Source organism: Taudactylus pleione, unplaced genomic scaffold, assembly GCF_031769625.1.
Source record: "Taudactylus pleione unplaced genomic scaffold, aTauple2 ptg000377l, whole genome shotgun sequence".
Taxonomy (NCBI): domain Eukaryota; kingdom Metazoa; phylum Chordata; class Amphibia; order Anura; family Myobatrachidae; genus Taudactylus; species Taudactylus pleione.
The window spans coordinates 6,969,925-6,988,651 of record NW_028284778.1 but is presented as its reverse complement, the minus strand read 5'-3'; the positions used below and the strand labels follow the sequence as shown (position 1 = coordinate 6,988,651).

Here is an 18,727-nt window from a genome sequence, read left to right as displayed (position 1 = left end):
TGGTACTTACCGATAAATCCATTTCTCCGATTCCACAGGGGACACTGGACGCGCACCCTGCGCTGTTCTACCTGCATTGTTACTGTTTTACAGGTTCAGACGCTGGTTTGCGTTTAAGTTGTCTGACTGGACTGTTCTTGTTTTCATGTATATGTTTGTTTTCTTATGTATATGTGATTAAGGTAGCTTTTCTGTCTCCTTCTCCTTACTTTCCAGCTCCCCTCGGACACAGTTGTTTTTAGACTGACCTGGGGGGGGGTATAGAGGGGGAGGAGCTAGCTACCAGTAGTTTTTTATTTAGGGATTTATCGGTAAGTACCAAAATCCTAATTTTGTTCCTGGGGAGGCCAATGTAGTGTGTTTTATTCCTTTGGAGGCCAATGTAGTGTGTTTTATTCCTTTGGAGGCCAATGTAGTGTGTTTTGTTCCTGTGGAGGCCAATGTAGTGTGTTTTTATTCCTGAGGAGGCCAATGTAGTGTTTTATTCCTATGGAGGCCAATGTGGTGTGTTTTGTTCTTGTGGAGGCCAATGTAGTGTGTTTTATTCCTGTGGAGGCCAATGTAGTGTGTTTTATTCCTGAGGAGGCCAATGTAGTGTGTTTTGTTCCCGAGGAGGCCAATGTAGTGTGTTTTGTTCCTGTGGAGGCCAATATGTATGTATTTTCATAGGTCGCGTACGCCACATCGCCAGATGGTTTGCCTTGGCAACTTTTAAATCTTGCGTAGTGTGCCTCGGGTTGAGAAAGGTTGAAAATCACTGGACTATATACAGGTTGAGTCTCCCATATCCAAAATGCTTGGGACCAGGGGTATTTTGGATAACGGAATATTCCGTATTTTGGAATAATTGCATATCATAATGAAATTTCTTGGGAATGGGACCCCAATATACACACAGAATGCATATATGTGTTATATGCACCTTATACACACAGCCTGCAGGTCATTTTATACAATATTTTCAATAATTTTGTGGCTCAAGCAAAGTTTGTGTACATACATGAAATAAATTTATGTTTCATTTACACCCTATACACACAGCCTGGAGGTAATTTTATACCATATTTTTAATAATTTTTGCCTTAGACAAAGTTTGTGTACATTGAACCATCAAAAATCAAAGGTTTTATTATCTCAGTCATGCCAAAATTATTCCGTAATTCGGAATATTCCGTATTTCGGAATATTTGGATATGGGAGACTCAACCTGTACTAGTATCAGATTCTTTCTTTTTGAGAGTGAAATTGAACCCATCTGTCTTTCTGACCACGTGCTAGTATGGGCTACTCTAGCAATGAAATTATAGAGAACCTTTCAAACAATGGAGGTTCCCATCACATATTTACTTTCATCTATAGAATTTCGTGACCAGGTGGAATCGTCTTGGCAAACCTACAAGCATGATAACCTTTCCCATAAAGAGGACAACCCCTTGTTATTTTGGCAGGCCTCGGAGGCCGTGATTAGAGGGGATATAATATCTTATGTGGTTAATAATTGTAAGAGAGTTTTTAAATCTGCTCAGCAGGCGCTCACCAAATCTTTTCATGTATTTAAGTCCTCTCCTACCCCAGCCCATAGGCAGCATATTTGGAACAAAAAGTTCATTTTGATGGGATCCTGACTGACATGGGGGATCCCTTTACCCTTCATAAGGAATTCCAATATTATAAGTACGGCAACAGGACTGGCCGGTTGTTGTCTAACCTGTTGAAAGGCCGCATCCTTCTGTTTTCATTAAAATGCTGCGTATGCCTAGTGGAGCTTATACTTCCAGCAAGAAAATAGTAGATGTGTTCTGTACATTTATACCTCTTTATATACTTCATCAGATCCTGATGAGCAAACCCAAGATTCTTTTTGGTCAACCATAGCCCCCCCACAATTACACTCCTACTATTACCTTTATATTTTAATTCAGCGATTCTTAGTTTTACCCAAACCGGGCAAAGATCTGGAATATTCTGGCTCATATAGGCGTATCTCCCTCCTTTAATATTGACTATAAAATCCTATTGAGCAGGTGAAATTGGCGTTGCCTGTATTAATCCATGAGGACCAGACTGGGTTCATATGGGGCAGGTATTCGGTAACTAATATACGTAGGGTACTGACGGCGGCTCATTGGATTTGTGTATAGGGGGCTAACAGCTTAAATACAATCCTATTATTTAATGCTGAACAATCCTTAGACCTGATGTCCTAAGATCATCTATTCCATACGTTGTATAAATTTGGGTTTGATGCTGATTTTATTGACATTATCTGCTCCCTATATGCGAACTCTACGTCGCGAATTGCCCACAACGGTTATATATCTGATCCATTTCCTATACAACGGGGCACCAGTCAGGGCTGTCACTCTCACCGCTGCTGTTCACGCTTGGACTTGAGCCGTTGGCTATTGCCCTAGAATTTCTATGGCCAAACTCCGCCTACCCCATAAAGAGGGCGGCCTAGGTGTTCCAGACCTGAAGTCTTTTTCATTATTAGTCTTTTTCAGGTATATATCTGATTTGGTTTTTAAATCGCTGTGTGTATACATCTTTGGCAGTTGAAAATGCGCCCTTTGCACCCTATTCACCAAGTGCTTTATTGCATTATCCTAAGGCTTCTATCCCTTTATCGATATGGTTGAACCCCTTGTTCAGAGATACTTAGTTTGCTTGAATCTCAGTTAACCGGAAATTGAAACATGATTGGTGGTATACCCCTTTCATCCCCATAACCCTTCTGTCACTCCAGCTTATGATAACACCTACTTTTCTGAGTGGGGCCGGAAGGGAACACTGATGATGAGATGTGTGTGATCCGGGTGGTCGTATTAAAATGTTTTCTGGCCTTCCAACGACGTATAATATCTCTAATGTTTTGTTATGTACCTACAACTGCATCACTACATACAAACATAACCTAAAGCTTTTTCCTCCCGAGATACATCTGATTAATTGGTTTCCTTTGTAATGCTTATCATACCAAATTACTGTATAACCTCCTTATTAAGGGAGATATTATTCACATGTGGAAAGTTTCCTATGCTAGTTGGACTAGAGTTTGTCCCTCTTTCCCTTGCCCTACAGAGCTTCTTTTGCATATTGATTCCACAATGTGATTTTTGGGTACCGCAATACTTCAAGAGGTTCATTTCAGGGTATTAAATAGAGCCTACATTTCACAACAATTTTCAGAGAAAACATTTGGTCCCTACGGGGGGGGCATACACCTCATTGGACGAGGAGACGCAGCCGCCCAAAGCCAATTTGTTTGGGAAGATACTGGGCGGCTGTTGCGGCGCGTACACAGTGCATCCTGCAGGACTCACTCATTCTGAAAAAGTGAGTCCCTCATTGCCCATCTCGTGTAAATACGTGCTATAGCGCGTATTTTGCGATCACTGTATAGTAATAATACAGGACATGACTCTAGAGGTACTAACGTGACTGTCATTGCATGATCTATAGGGAATCTGTGTGTGAAATTAAACTTGATTATTTTATGGGTCATTTAGAGTGAAGATCTTGCTAATATGAAAGCAGAAGATATAGAGGGAAAAGAAGAGACGTATGTGACTGATCTACAGGCAGAAGATACAGAGGGAGAAGAAGAGATGTATGTGACTGATATTAAGGTAGAAGATATAGAGGAAGAAGAAGAGACGTATGTGAGGGGTGATCAACAGTGTAAGGAGGAAGACATCACTACAGATATCAGCACAGGTGAGTAATAAACTCTTATTACAAAAAAGAGTCACATATTCTTCTAGCTCAATCACTACAGGAATTTCTTATCCTACACCCTCCTCTGTCAGTACAGACTAATGAGGGAAATGTATCTACCCAGTGGGGGAGACGGGAGCCACCCACCCCTATTAGACTCCTGCTCTCCCCCTCACATCATGTCACTTTGAGTTACCAGCCCAAAGATATGACCAGTCTCCTCCCCACATTCTCTAGTGTATATCCTATACTGAGATGGAGATTCGGAAATTGTGAGGACAGAGCTAGTATGACCTGTGTGATACAATGTATAGACCATGCCTGCACTCTGTTACACATACTGAGATGGAGATCTGGAGAGTGTGTGAACACAGCAGGATGCAGCTAGTATGACCTGTGTGTGATATAATGTATAGACCATGCCTGCACTCTGTTACACATACTGAGATGGAGATCCAGAGGTGTGGTACATCTCCCCTTTGTATTTTTTTGTGACTACTCCCCGGCCAGTGTTACACCTACACCCTAAACCTCCTCATGACAAAAATCAGCAAATACATGATGAAGTAATTGGCTGCCATTCAATATAGCGCAATGTTTCTGAGGGTGCGAGGAGAAGCTTAGTGCAGCACTAACAGCCTCACAGCCGACACTTTAGTCGGAGAATGTCGGTTCTCACGACTAAACACCCAGGTTAAGTCGTGAGAACCAGCATTCTCCGACTTAACACCGCGCTAAATTGAATTGCTCTGGAAACTTCCACAATCATGGCCACTGACTGTATGGAGATGTTGGGGTACAGCCGGGCACGTCTTTTTAAAGTTACACAGTATCGAGATGTTTGGGTACAGCCGGGCACGTCTTATTATAGTTACACAGTATGGTATAGCTCTGCAGGGGCGCTAATTCCCATATAATTATTCTGTTCCCAGCAGATGGACACAGAAGCAAGAATAACTCGGGGAGACGTCTCATATTATCTCCAGATTGTGACCTAGACGATAATAACTTCTCACAGGACTCTCTAGGAGAAAACCCTATTATCCCCAGTATACAGCCAGCATCTCACAGTGCAGATATATCATCTGATCCCTCTAACCATGAGGAAGGCTCCCCTGATACTACCAGTAGTGTTACACACAGCTCAGATCACACAGGTGATAAATCATTGTCATTTTCTGAATGCGGAAAAGGTTTTACCAAGCAGATCAGTCTTTCTATACATCAGAAGAGAGTTCACGCTGCTGAGAGACCTTTTCTATGTTCTGAGTGTGGGAAATATTTTACACAGAGAGGAGCTCTTACTAGACATACAATGATTCACACAGGTGAGAGGTCATATTCATGTTCCGAATGTGGGAAATGTTTTCTACAGCAGGGAACACTTGATGTACATCAGAGAAAACACACAGGTGAGAAACCATTTCCATATTCTGAATGTGGGAAATGTTTTGCACAGAAATCATATCTTGTTACACATCAGAGAAGTCACACAGATGAGAGGCCATTTCCATGTCCTGAGTGTGGGAAATGTTTTATACAGAAATCAGATCTAATTACACATCAGAGACGTCACACAGGAGAGAAACCATTTCCATGTACTGAGTGTGGGAAATGTTTTGCACAGAAATCATATCTTGTTACACATCAGAGAAGTCACACAGATGAGAGGCCATTTCCATGTCCTGAGTGTGGGAAATGTTTTATACAGAAATCATATCTTGTTACACATCAGAGAAGTCACACAGGTGAGAAGCCATTTCCATGCCCTGAGTGTGAAAAATGTTTTACACAGAAATCGCATCTCGTTACACATCAGAGAAGTCACACAGGTGAGAAACCATTTCCATGCTCTGAGTGTGGGAAATGTTTTACAAAGAAATCCGCTCTTTTTAGTCATCAAAACCATCACACAGGAGAAAAATAATATGTATGAAGGTCTAGAAATATATAGAAACTGCAGAGGCAATTGTATTACTGTAATTTTGTTGAAAGTTTTCAAACAAGCATAAATACAATGTTAGCCTAGATTGCTGTTCCTGCTTAATGAAGGGTAAATTACATTTGCATTATCACACAATGGGGTAGATGTATTATAGCGGCACTTAACGTGCCGCTATAACGCTTCGTGCTTCGCCTCTTTACCGAGGCGAAGCAGGAAGCACTACCGATGAGATGGGCCGGAGAGGAGGAGCGTTAACTCCCCCCCTCCGGCGCTACCCGCTAAAGGCCACAGCGCATTAGCCTAGTGCTGATGCGCTGTGTCTCAGTCCCGGCCTGCTCCACTAACCATGTGCGGGATCTCGTAGGTATCGCGAGATCCCTGCGTGCAGCCGGAAGCCCCCCGCAGCAGGGACAGGGCAGCGCCAGGCTGTAGCTATCGGTAGCAACAGCTACAGCAGGCCGAACTGTCAGGCGATCTGACGTTCATACATGGCCCCGTCTATCGGCGCTGCTATCTTGTAGATAGCAGCGCCGATAATGATAGGGGTGCATAGCCAAATGTCATCGGGTTGAAGCGGTATATTTCAGGTAGAAGCGTTATCAGCACACATAACGTGCACTGATACTGCTTCTGAGCGTCTTACATCTCCCCCCATGGGCCTTAGTCAGCAGCGGAATGCAGCTGCAGTCTCTTATGTATCACAATTGCTAAAATATGCTAATGCCGAGGCACAGCCGCCATAACCACGCCCACTGCTGCCTTCTCTTTATCATCCAATGTCTCTGTCCTGTGTATTCACCGGTACCATCGCCGCACATCAAGCTGTCACGCAGCATTTACATCAGGTCTGACCAGCCGCAAACAGTGCAGCTCTCCTGACACGCAGAGAGGTCTCATGCTGCAGCTGCCATCGCTATGACTAATTTATACACGCCCATGACATGGCGATCACACGGACACACACGCCTGCAGGACATGGCGATCACACGGACACACGCCTGCAGGACATGGCGATCACACGGACAGACACAGCTGCATGACATGGCGATCACACAGATAGACACGCCTGCAGTTTTTTGTCCACCCCCCTTACCTCCCCCAAATGCTGTCACCCTGCCACTCACTATGTGATGTATTTTTCTGTGCGTCTGTAATCACAATGTGATCGCGTTGTGTGCGCAGTGTGGCTTATATGCAGGCAAACATTTGCTCTATCTGCGTAACTATCGTCATTGCGTCGATCCACACGGATGTCACCAACATAGGGCTCCAAAAGGTTCCTCATGTAATGGCTTTCAGTTTCCTTTTCTATCAGATCAGAGTTTCCCAAACTCCTCTATTACAGGCCAGGTTTTATGGAAATCCAAAGACGAAAAAACAAAAGAATGTCCTCTTTGTTGGCGCACTGAAATAAATGTGTATAAAATATAACCTTTAATTAATTGTAATAAAATATACAAAAACTACTAACGTGAAATATGAAAAAAAGATATAAAAATGAAATAAAATAAGTTAAATATGTGTCATTTATTGTCCCAATATTACTGCGAGTTCAGTTAGATCAATAATCCTCGTTATTGTTGTATTACTACTTTACACTGAGAGTCTGACAATGAAACAGGCAGACATTTCAGCCTGTGTGGAATGATGTATCCAAAAGTTGTGATGACTGTGTTACAAAAGGTATCCACTAAGTATCAGTTCTCTAGTATTGCAATGCTGTTGCAATTCAAATCACTTTAAGTTTAAATGTGCTGCCATATTATGAAACACTCGATGTCACTGTTTACAAAGTTGATAATAATATTATTCTGTACTGTATTTAAAACAGCACAGTGATGTCACAAAATCCGCTGTGTGCTGCTATAATGCGCAAATAAAAATTATAGTGAAAATGTGCTTTTGTGCATTAAGCACGATTCCTTCTGAATATATATCCTGCTGGCAGGAGCATTGAACTTAAGTATGTGAGGAAATATCTGAACATTCGGACAGCTTCTACGTTCTTAATTCTATACAGTACTGGTTAATCCATACCATAAAATATGCAGTGCACTTCCTTTTTACTGTGATGATATATGCAGCAATGCTGATTATAAGAATGTTGATGTGCACCCTGTATGAATATACAGTTTTAATAAAGCACTGTCGATGTTAAGATCAAATGCCCTCAGTCAGCTCTAGTATTGTTGATATACATATCATATAGGATAAATCAAGTGTGATTTATAACCTCACAACCCGCACGAAAATAATGATTATCTTGATTGACCATAGGTATTTTGGTATATTCTGAGTATCCCAGTAATTATTGGGAATAATATTCGTATACGATGTGCTGGAGTATACTTTTAATACTGCGCTGTACTTTAGTATCAAAAAGCTCCAAGCTGGCCTTTTTTCAGGGCATCACCACTTAATTCACATGGATATTTTTTTATCACCTTTCTATTTGTTTGTCTGTTATTTATGTAATTTTAACCCCTTACCATTAACACTTATTGATTTATCTTTACACAACTATACTTTACACTTCACTTTCACCTTTTTTCCATTTTTCGTGTGATGCCCTGGGGATAGTCCTTGGCTGGATTCTTTTGGGGTTCCCTGCGTCTCGGACGTGAACCCCATAATGTTAGGGACGCTGGTATAGAGGAGCCTTGACGATGGCCTAGCGCTTATTCATATATTTGCAAATGTATGTAAACCAATACCTCTGAATTTCTATTATCATGTAGGATTCAAGTATTTTTGTTGATTTTGCTGCAGTGTGCTGGAGGGAAAATCCCTTTTTTTTCTGTAGCTCAGTGTAAACCCCGCCCTTTACAAGCACCTGTGCAATGTCATTAAGTTGATGTGAGCGACCACCATACTTTTTGTTTGCAATTACCAAGACTCATTCAGAACTGGATATAAACTGACATAAAGCTGTATTACTCTGTCACTTTAGGTACTGGTGATTAGAGTTATATATTGGGGTTGCACCAGCTCTTTGTATTCCAGGTTCTTGTTATGCAGTTTTTTATTGTCCTGGTTTTTAACTTTGTCCTAACTTTACTTTTAGTACCATTATACTGTGAATGTCTTAGTATCCATTTCTCATACCCAAACAAGAAAGGTTTTGTCTTACACGTGTGCCCCTCTTTCCTGTCTCCTGTCACTGTGACACCGCTCTGGTGTTGGGGATTTGCTCTCTGATGGGCACCTGCATGGATACACTGGCCTGTCCTGTTATTACCTCCTATCATGATATACAGTATATCAGCATTTTGTTAGTACATATGTCTTAGATAATATGTAATCTCTATTGTATGTGTGTCATGGACGGAATGACAGCACTGTGCGAGTATCATATCCTGCAGCTTATAATACATGAGTAATACAGAAATGATGAATTGTACCAAAGCCATGAATAATAACCGGAATTGCTCTGTATGATTAACTGGATGTTACAGGACTATTGTGTGCAGGATGTTACTCTCATCTTTAATGAAAGGACCATATTATACCAAAGAGAGAAAGCCAGGACAGCTATTCCTCATGGATGGCTCCTAATACGTACAGACCCCACCTGATGGAAAATGCCAGGATGCTGCACATCTCTGAGCATTGGATGTATGATCTGTTATCCATATACAGGTACACAGCACAGCGTCACTGCACCAGTATGCCGGGAGCCTCACATCATTGCTCTGTTCTGTTACCTAGCTGCAGAAATCTCAGCATTGTCTGATCATAGTTGTAATGGAGTTATATGAGCTGAAATACTCTGTGCTGCTGTTACCATTCTCTCTCTTTTTAGTTACAGATTTCCAACTCCACCCACCTTATCTGCTGCTTGTGTGTCTGCCCTCAGGTTTGCTGGATACAGCAGCTGCTCATTTTATAATCTGCTTTTGTTGCCATATTCTAGCAGCAAAACATTCACATAATATAGTAATCTGTAGTATTAAATATTCAATAACTAACATTCCAAGTGTTACTACAGAAGGAAACTATATTCTTGTAATCTTGCAATAAAATGACTCTGATGTAGACAGTTCTTCCTCACTGCTGTGTTTAGTGATAACTTGGGTATAAAGGAAAGGGTGGGGTGTGGGGGGAATGAGGGAGATACCTATAAACATTATTATATTTGGATGTAATTGGCATCCCAGTGGTAGGATACTGATGGTTAGAATTCCAGTGCCAGAATCCTGACTGCTGACAACCTGATGGTAAGCATTAGGGTTAGGCAATAGGGGGAGGATTAGGATTAGGCTGCAGGAGGGGAGGGTTAGGGTACTTACCATTGGGATTCTGGCTGGATGCTGCTGTTGGTTTTCTGACCGCTGGTATCTGAACTGCCAGTGTCCCATCCCCAAACAATTATATTAATACAAGTGTAGTGTATAGTAATACCAGGGTTCCTGTGTAGTGTATAGTAATACCAGGGTTCCCGTGTAGTGCATAGTATAGTAATACCAGGGTTCGCGTGTAGTGCATAGTATAGTAATACCAGGGTTCCCGTGTATAGTATAGTAATACTGGGGTTCCCGTGTAGTGTATAGTATAGTAATAGCAGGGTTCCCGTGTGGTGTATAGTAATACCAGGGTTTGCGTGTGGTGCATAGTATAGTAATACCAGGGTTCCCGTGTAGTGCATAGTATAGTAATACCAGGGTTCGCGTGTAGTGCATAGTATAGTAATACCAGGGTTCCCGTGTATAGTATAGTAATACTGGGGTTCCCGTGTAGTGTATAGTATAGTAATAGCAGGGTTCCCGTGTGGTGTATAGTAATACCAGGGTTTGCGTGTATAGTATAGTAATACTGGGGTTCCCATGTAGTGTATAGTATAGTAATAGCGGGGTTCCCGTGTGGTGTATAGTATAGTAATACCAGGGTTCGAGTGTAGTGCATAGTATAGTAATACCAGCGTTCCCGTGTAGTGTATAGTATAGTAATACCGGGGCTCCTGTGTGGTGTATAGTAATACCGTGGTTCCCGTGTAGTGTATAGTAATACCGGGGTTCCCGTGTAGTGTTTGCTGGTTCCTGTAGTGCTAGTTGGAGTTCCCAGGGGTGACTACCAGGTAAGCTGGCTCTCAATTTGGATGCATTTAGGTATGTGCCAAAATATAAGTGCCTTTATTATGAAGCTTTAATTGGTATATATTACATTTGGGGTGAGCGTTTGGGCGTAGGGCCCCCCGAGGCTACTCTGGCTGGGCCGCCTCAGGGCATCACCACTTAATACACATAGTTACTTTTCACATCACCTTTTATGTTTGTTTATTATTCATGTATTTTTTCACATATTTTAACCTCTCATTCCACACTTATTGATTACTCGCACACATCTATACTTTACACTGCACTGTCACTCTTTTTCCATTTTTGTGTGATGCCCTAGGGGGGTCCTGGGCTGGACGTTTTTTGGGGTGCACTGCACCCCGGAAGTGAACCACTTAGTGTTAGGGACTGCTAGTGACAGAGCAGCCGTGACGAGGCCTAGCAGCTGCCCATGTATTTGCAAATGCATGCAACCAATATCTCTGATTTTTATTACCATATAGTGTTCATATGTTGTTGCTAGTATAATTCAGTGTGCTCAGAAACAATAGGGGGTTAAAACCTCCCTCTCTTTTCTACTAGTGTATAGTATAGTAATACTGAGGTTCCCGTGTAGTGTATAGTATAGTAATACCGGGGTTCCCATCTAGTGTATAATATAGTAATACCAGGGTTTCTGTGTGGTGTATAGTATAGTAATACCAGGGTTCGAGTGTAGTGCATAGTATAGTAATACCAGTGTTCCCGTGTAGTGTATAGTATAGTAATACCGGGGCTCCTGTGTGGTGTATAGTATAGTAATACCGTGGTTCCCGTGTAGTGTTTGCTGGTTCCTGTAGTGCTAGTTGGAGTGCCCAGGGGTGACTACCAGGTAAGCTGGCTCTCAATTTGGATGCATTTAGGCATGTGCCAAAATAGAAGTGCCTTTATTATGAAGCTTTAATTGGTATATATTACATTTGGGGTGAGCGTTTGGGCGTAGGGCCCCCCGAGGCTACTCTGGCTGGGCCGCCTCAGGGCATCACCACTTAATACACATAGTTACTTTTCACATCACCTTTTATGTTTGTTTATTATTCATGTATTTTTTCACATATTTTAACCTCTCATTCCACACTTATTGATTACTCGCACACATCTATACTTTACACTGCACTGTCACTCTTTTTCCATTTTTGTGTGATGCCCTAGGGGGGTCCTGGGCTGGACGTTTTTTGGGGTGCACTGCACCCCGGAAGTGAACCACTTAGTGTTAGGGACTGCTAGTGACAGAGCAGCCGTGACGAGGCCTAGCAGCTTCCCATGTATTTGCAAATGCATGCAACCAATATCTCTGATTTTTATTACCATATAGTGTTCATATGTTGTTGCTAGTATAATTCAGTGTGCTCAGAAACAATAGGGGGTTAAAACCTCCCTCTCTTTTCTACTAGTGTATAGTATAGTAATACTGAGGTTCCCGTGTAGTGTATAGTATAGTAATAACAGGGTTCCTGTGTAGTGTATAGTATAGTAATACCGGGGTTCCCATCTAGTGTATAATATAGTAATACCAGGGTTTCTGTGTAGTGTATAGTATAGTAATATCGAGGTTCCCGTGTAGTGTATAGTATAGTAATACCGGGGTTCCCGTGTAGTGTATAGTATAGTAATACTGGGGTTCCCGTGTAGTGTATAGTATAGTAATACCGGGGTTCCCGTGTAGTGTATAGTATAGTAATACCAGGGTTCCCATGTAGTGTATAGTATATGATATTGTTCAGCAATGAAGAAATGTATAACATGGGAGAATCTACCAGGTGATCCATAAAAGCCCATATGTGGGATTATGTAATTGGGTACAAGGACCTGTGTTTGAGCCTTTCTGATGGGCACAGCGTCTCCCTATGTCAGTAATGTGTCTGTTCTATGTCAGTCATACAGATATAATAGGACAGTTCCCCCTTATACATGGACTAATATACCTGCCCCTCTGCACATTCCCATCTTTGGTCTGAGGACTGGAGGAGGATGCTGGGAATTGTCACTGGAACCATCTATGGTAAATTGTCTCCACATTTTCTCTGATGACAACTTAGATACTATTACTGATGTCTGTATTACAGTAAGAATTGGACATAAAGAAAACATTGATAGTGCCGATGTATTTAGCTTTGGTGACAAAACATTTAGTTTTAAACATTGGTTATGAAATATCAGTGTGTTCTGATGTCTCTACACAGGAGTCTTCATGGCTACAGCCAGACTGGCTGAGCGCACACTGCTCCACCACCTGTGACTCCCATGTGACTTTACTGACTAGCTTAGCCAATCAGCAGTGATCACACTGCTCCACCTGTGATACCCATGTGACTGCCCTGACAGACTCTGAGCTTAGCCAATCAACAGTGAACACACACTGCTCCACCACCTGTGACACCCATGTGACTGCCCTGACTGACTCTGAGCTTAGCCAATCAACAGTGAACACACACTGCTCCACCACCTGTGACACCCATGTGACTGCCCTGACTGACTCTGAGCTTAGCCAATCAGCAGTGATCACACACTGCTCCACCACCTATGACACCCATGTGACTGCCGACAGACTGAGCTTATCCAATCAGCAGTGATCACACACTGCTCCGCCACCTATGACACCCATGTGACTGCTGACAGACTGAGCTTATCCAATCAGCAGTGATCACACACTGCTCCGCCACCTGTGACTGCCCTGATGGACTCTGAGCTTATCCAATCAGCAGTGATCACACACTGCTCCGCCGCCTGTGACACCCATGTGACTGCCCTGATGGACTCTGAGCTTAGCCAATTAGCAGTGCACTCTGTCATTGCCAGGCAGAGCTGCTCTGTAGTGACATACTGAGTGTTACCGTGACATCATAGACACCTGGTCGCTGCCCAAGCTGTGTGTCTGGTAGAAAGTCTCTGGAGTAAGTGGGTGATGGCCAGGTCACGGGAGTCAGTCACAGTGAGCCAACATCAGAACTAATATGTCCATGGTGAGGAAACATTAGAACCTCAGCCTTGGGTAAACCATTGAAAATTGGAACCAAGCCATCGATTGTGTGATCTGGCAACATGTATAATGCTGACATGAGAATGTCGATATTAGGTATGCTGATAGTCACCATCTCCCTGGTGGCCCAGCAGCTACTTACCTGCTCCTGATGGCTGCAGCGGCTTCCGTGTCCCAGCGCTCATGTGACTTCACACATGTGATCCTCCTGCATTCCAGTAAGTATCCTATTAATCCTCCATATAGTGCCTAACTCTACTCCCTAGCCTATCCCCCACAGCCTAACTACCCCCTCACAGCCTAACCCTATCCCCCACAGCCTAAGCCTACCCCCTCACAGCCAAACACTATCCGCACAGCCTAACCCTTCACAGCCTAACACTATCTCCCACAGCTTAACTCTATCCCCCACAGCCTAACACTACCCCCCCACAGCCTAACACTACTCCCACAGCCTAACTACCCCCTCACAGCTTAACCCTACCCCACACAGCCTATCCCCAAAGCTTAACCCTATCCCCCGCAACCTAACACTACCCCCCCCACAGCGGGATGCAGTTAGGAAGCCGACAGTCAAAAAGCAGACTGACGGCTGCCCGACTGTCAAATCCCAGCAATGTACTAATGACAGGCATCGAAATCCCGACGCCTGTCATAGCAGCACAGACAGTGTAATGGTCAGCATTACTGTCTCACAGCACTGAGGTGGGTTCAATTCCCACCACGGCCCTAACTGTGTGGAGTTTGTATATTCTCCCTGTGCTTGCGTGGGTTTCCTCCGGGTGCTCCGGTTTCCTCCCACACTCCAAAAATATACTGGTAGGTTAATTGGCTCCAAACACAAATTAATCCTAGTGTGTGTGTGAGCATGTGATTCGGAGTTAGATTGTAAGCTCCACTGGGGCAGGGTCTGATGTGAATGGCCAAATATTCTCTGTACAGCGCTGTGGAATATGTGTGCGCTATATAAATAACTGGTAATAATATAATAAATTAGACCTACACCGGGAGTCAAACGCCTGGCATACTGAACAAAGGTAAGCCAGGCGTGGAAAGTCACGGGGGGGTTAGGTTTTAGGGCTCCCGGGAGGACTTAGGGTTAGGCACCCCCCCGGGAGGGTTAAGTTTAGGGTAAGGGGGTTAGGCACCCCTGGGGGGAGTTTAGGGAGCTCCCGTGAGAGGTTTAGGCTGCGGGGGAGGGGTTAGGTTTAGGCACTTAGAGGGGGGTTAGGCACTAGGGAGGGAAGTTAGGATTAGGGCCCCCTAAAGGAGGGTTGGGGTGGGGAGTAGGGTTAGTAAATACTTACCTTTTGGAGCTGTTGTGATTTTCACTGCTGCTGGTCTTTAGGCGTTGGGATTTGAACTATGTCTGGCGGCTCCTCAACCCTCACAGCCTAACCCAATCCCCCCACAGCCTAGGCCTAACCATAGCCTTGTGCCCACAGTGTAACCCTATCCCCCCCAGTTTAACTCTAACCCCCCAAAGTCTCTCGCACCCACAGCCGAACCTTAGTTATTACAGTGTCCTGTATGAATAACAGTAATATTACCCTATACTTTTATTCTACGCAATCCCAATACCATATTCTTACCCCAATAGTAGTACAAACATTATTCATTGCAAATTTGAACAAAAATTAAAGATTTTATCTTCAGTTTCTAAATATACTAATATACTGCTGTTACACTGACAAATATTCATTACCCATTATCATTAAGGATAAAATGAGCACAGAAAGTATGTGTGTGTGTAAGTGTGTCTGTGCATGTATGCATGTGTGTGCTGTAATAGGATCGGTGTAGGGGGTCCCTCTGCTAGGGTAGATGGATACCTCCAAACACACACCTGCCAGGAAACAACACACCAGTCCCGGGTTTTCGTGCAAGCTAGCCGCAGCTAGTTTTTATTGTGTAGTATAAAAATGTAAAACAAAAATAAATCTCTGTCTGGGCACTAACTAAACAATACATTCCCTCCAACATAGGTATATGCCCAGTACTTACAAGTGGTACATTAGTGTCTCTGAACAAGCCTGACTGCCTGCTCTCCCATGTATGAGACCCTGAGCCAAACCCTGACACAGCCATTAGCCTCTCACAGCTGCATTCACTAAATAGACTTCACAGTCTGAAGGTCTAAACACCTGAACCGGCCTTGTGGATGGAGCCCTCCCTTCTCTCTCACATCCACACCCCCAGGACCCATTATGCGGCTTTTACTTAAAGCTCAAACTCTAATCAACAGATATTTAGTGGGGGTTTAAAATACATAGGTCAGAAACCTTGGACAAATATATATACCATTTATCACTTTACCAGTTATTCTGTCACAGTATATACACTCTCTAATGATATGTAACAATACAATGTAATCAAACATTTTTTCAAATTAGTTCACTGTAACTTGCAGGAAATGAGTATAAGAAATCTAGGGCTCCTGCTATTTATACTTTATAGCCGATTATATGCAATGCAGACAGCCTCCCTTCCCCACCCTTGGCTGCAGCTGCAAAAACAGACTTATCTGTAAGCTTTAAGCAGCGCTAAAGCTGACTGACCCCCCTCTCCTCTTCATCAGGGGCAGGCAGCTGTCTCCTATCACTCAGTTAGAACAGCCTCCGCGTCTTGCTGGTGCTGTTGTCACTGTGACGCTTTTCCTCATTGCTCGTCTCCAGCAGCACAATGTGACTGAGCACGCAGCAAGCTCATGTGCAGTGACATCACCATGGGCAGTGACATCATCATGTTAGTTAGCAGCTGAATGCCGATTGAGTGAGGTGGAGCTTGGGAGCTACTGGGCAGACTCTTTCCTCCCGGTCCAAGATGTGTATGATAATCCTTTCCTGACCGGGCGGGTGGTACTTAGATTTATTTACAGGGAATTGGGTGACCTGGCTAATGAGTGGCTCAGTGCACACCCGGACCACCCCTTAGTCTCACCTATGATGCTAGAATAGTTATAATCCCAGGCTTTGGTCGGTGTAATAGGGATAGATGTGATTGTATAGATCAAATGGGTTTATTATCAGGGGAAATTAATTAATGAATGAACAGTTTGGAATGGGGTAAAATGGCCGCCACCATGTATCTAAACAAAAGGATTTCATGCTGTCCTCCCCCTTACATTTCACTGTATACACACGGACACACACCTGTACACACACACACACACACACACACACACACACACACACACACACACACACACATCTGTACACACACATGCACATCTGTACACACACGCAATGTTTTCTTAAATTAAATTATCCTAATGCTGTAAAGGAATATTTCCTGGGTAAAACCTTGTGAGTAAGATATTAATGATGTATAGTAAGTTATTAATTATGATAACTTAATAAATGATAAATATAGAATATTTGTTTCCAGCATATGAGATTAAAACCAGACGGAAAGGTAAAATAACGTTATAATAGAATAGAGAGATAAATGTGGCGCTGTCACTAAGTAGCTGGTACACATGGAGGGGATCAGACTCCTGATACAGAAATATACACAAAGAGAAGGGAGAACAGCGCTACTGAGCTAATGACCATAAATAATACACTGTCACTAAGCAGCTGGTACACATGGAGGGGATCAGACTCCTGATACAGAGATATACACAAAGAAGGGAGAACAGCGCTACTGATCTAATGACCATAAATAATACACTGTCACTAAGCAGCTGGTACACATGGAGGGGATCAGCCTCCTGATACAGAAGTATACAAAGAAGGGAGAACAGCGCTACTGAGCTAATGACCATAAATAATACACTGTCACTAAGCAGCTGGTACACATGGAGGGGATCAGACTCCTGATACAGAGATATACACAAAGGGAGAACAGCGCTACTGAGCTAATGACCATAAATAATACACTGTCACTAAGCAGCTGGTACACATGGAGGGGATCAGACTCCTGATACAGAGATATACACAAAGGGAGAACAGCGCTACTGAGCTAATGACCATAAATAATATGCTGTCACTAAGCAGCTGGTACACATGGAGGGGATCAGCCTCCTGATACAGAGATATACACAAAGGGAGAACAGCGCTACTGAGCTAATGACCATAAATAATGCACTGTCACTAAGCAGCTGGTACACATGGAGGGGATCAGACTCCTGATACAGAAATATACAAAGAGAAGGGAGAACAGCGCTACTGAGCTAATGACCATAAATAACACGCTGTCACTAAGCAGCTGGTACACATGGAGGGGATCAGCCTCCTGATACAGAAATATACACAAAGGGAGAACAGCACTACTGAGCTAATGACCATAAATAATACACTGTCACTAAGCAGCTGGTACACATGGAGGGGATCAGACTCCTGATACAGAAATATACACAAAGAAGGGAGAACAGCGCTACTGAGCTAATGACCATAAATAATACACTGTCACTAAGCAGCTGGTACACATGGAGGGGATCAGCCTCCTGATACAGAAATATACACAAAGAAGGGAGAACAGCGCTACTGAGCTAATGACCATAAATAATATGCTGTCACTAAGCAGCTGGTACACATGGAGGGGATCAGACTCCTGATACAGAAATATACACAAAGAAGGGAGAACAGCGCTACTGAGCTAATGACCATAAATAATACGCTGTCACTAAGCAGCTGGTACACATGGAGGGGATCAGACTCCTGATACAGAAATATACACAAAGAAGGGAGAACAGCGCTACTGAGCTAATGACCATAAATAATACGCTGTCACTAAGCAGCTGGTACACATGGAGGGGATCAGCCTCCTGATACAGAGATATACACAAAGAAGGGAGAACAGCGCTACTGAGCTAATGACCATAAATAATACACTGTCACTAAGCAGCTGGTACACATGGAGGGGATCAGCCTCCTGATACAGAGATATACACAAAGAAGGGAGAACAGCGCTACTGAGCTAATGACCATAAATAATACACTGTCACTAAGCAGCTGGTACACATGGAGGGGATCAGCCTCCTGATACAGA

The 18,727-nt window shown here is 43.2% G+C and overlaps 1 protein-coding gene across 5 annotated transcripts in view; it reads left to right on the top strand.

The window, feature by feature from the left end:
* Positions 1–7,733, top strand: part of LOC148508099 (uncharacterized) — a 31,389-nt gene extending 23,656 nt beyond the window's left edge. For 4 of the 5 annotated variants that reach the window (XM_088445263.1, XM_088445259.1, XM_088445262.1 and 1 more), the window contains 2 exons: positions 3,510–3,717; positions 4,650–7,733. In XM_088445263.1, coding sequence (XP_088301389.1) covers positions 3,528–3,717; positions 4,650–5,644 — 1,185 coding nt within the window. In that variant the 5' untranslated portion in view covers positions 3,510–3,527 and the 3' untranslated portion in view covers positions 5,645–7,733. The remainder of the gene's footprint in view (positions 1–3,509; positions 3,718–4,649) is intronic. The other variant, XM_088445261.1, reaches the window with a different exon arrangement.
* Positions 7,734–18,727: the final 10,994 nt, after the last annotated feature.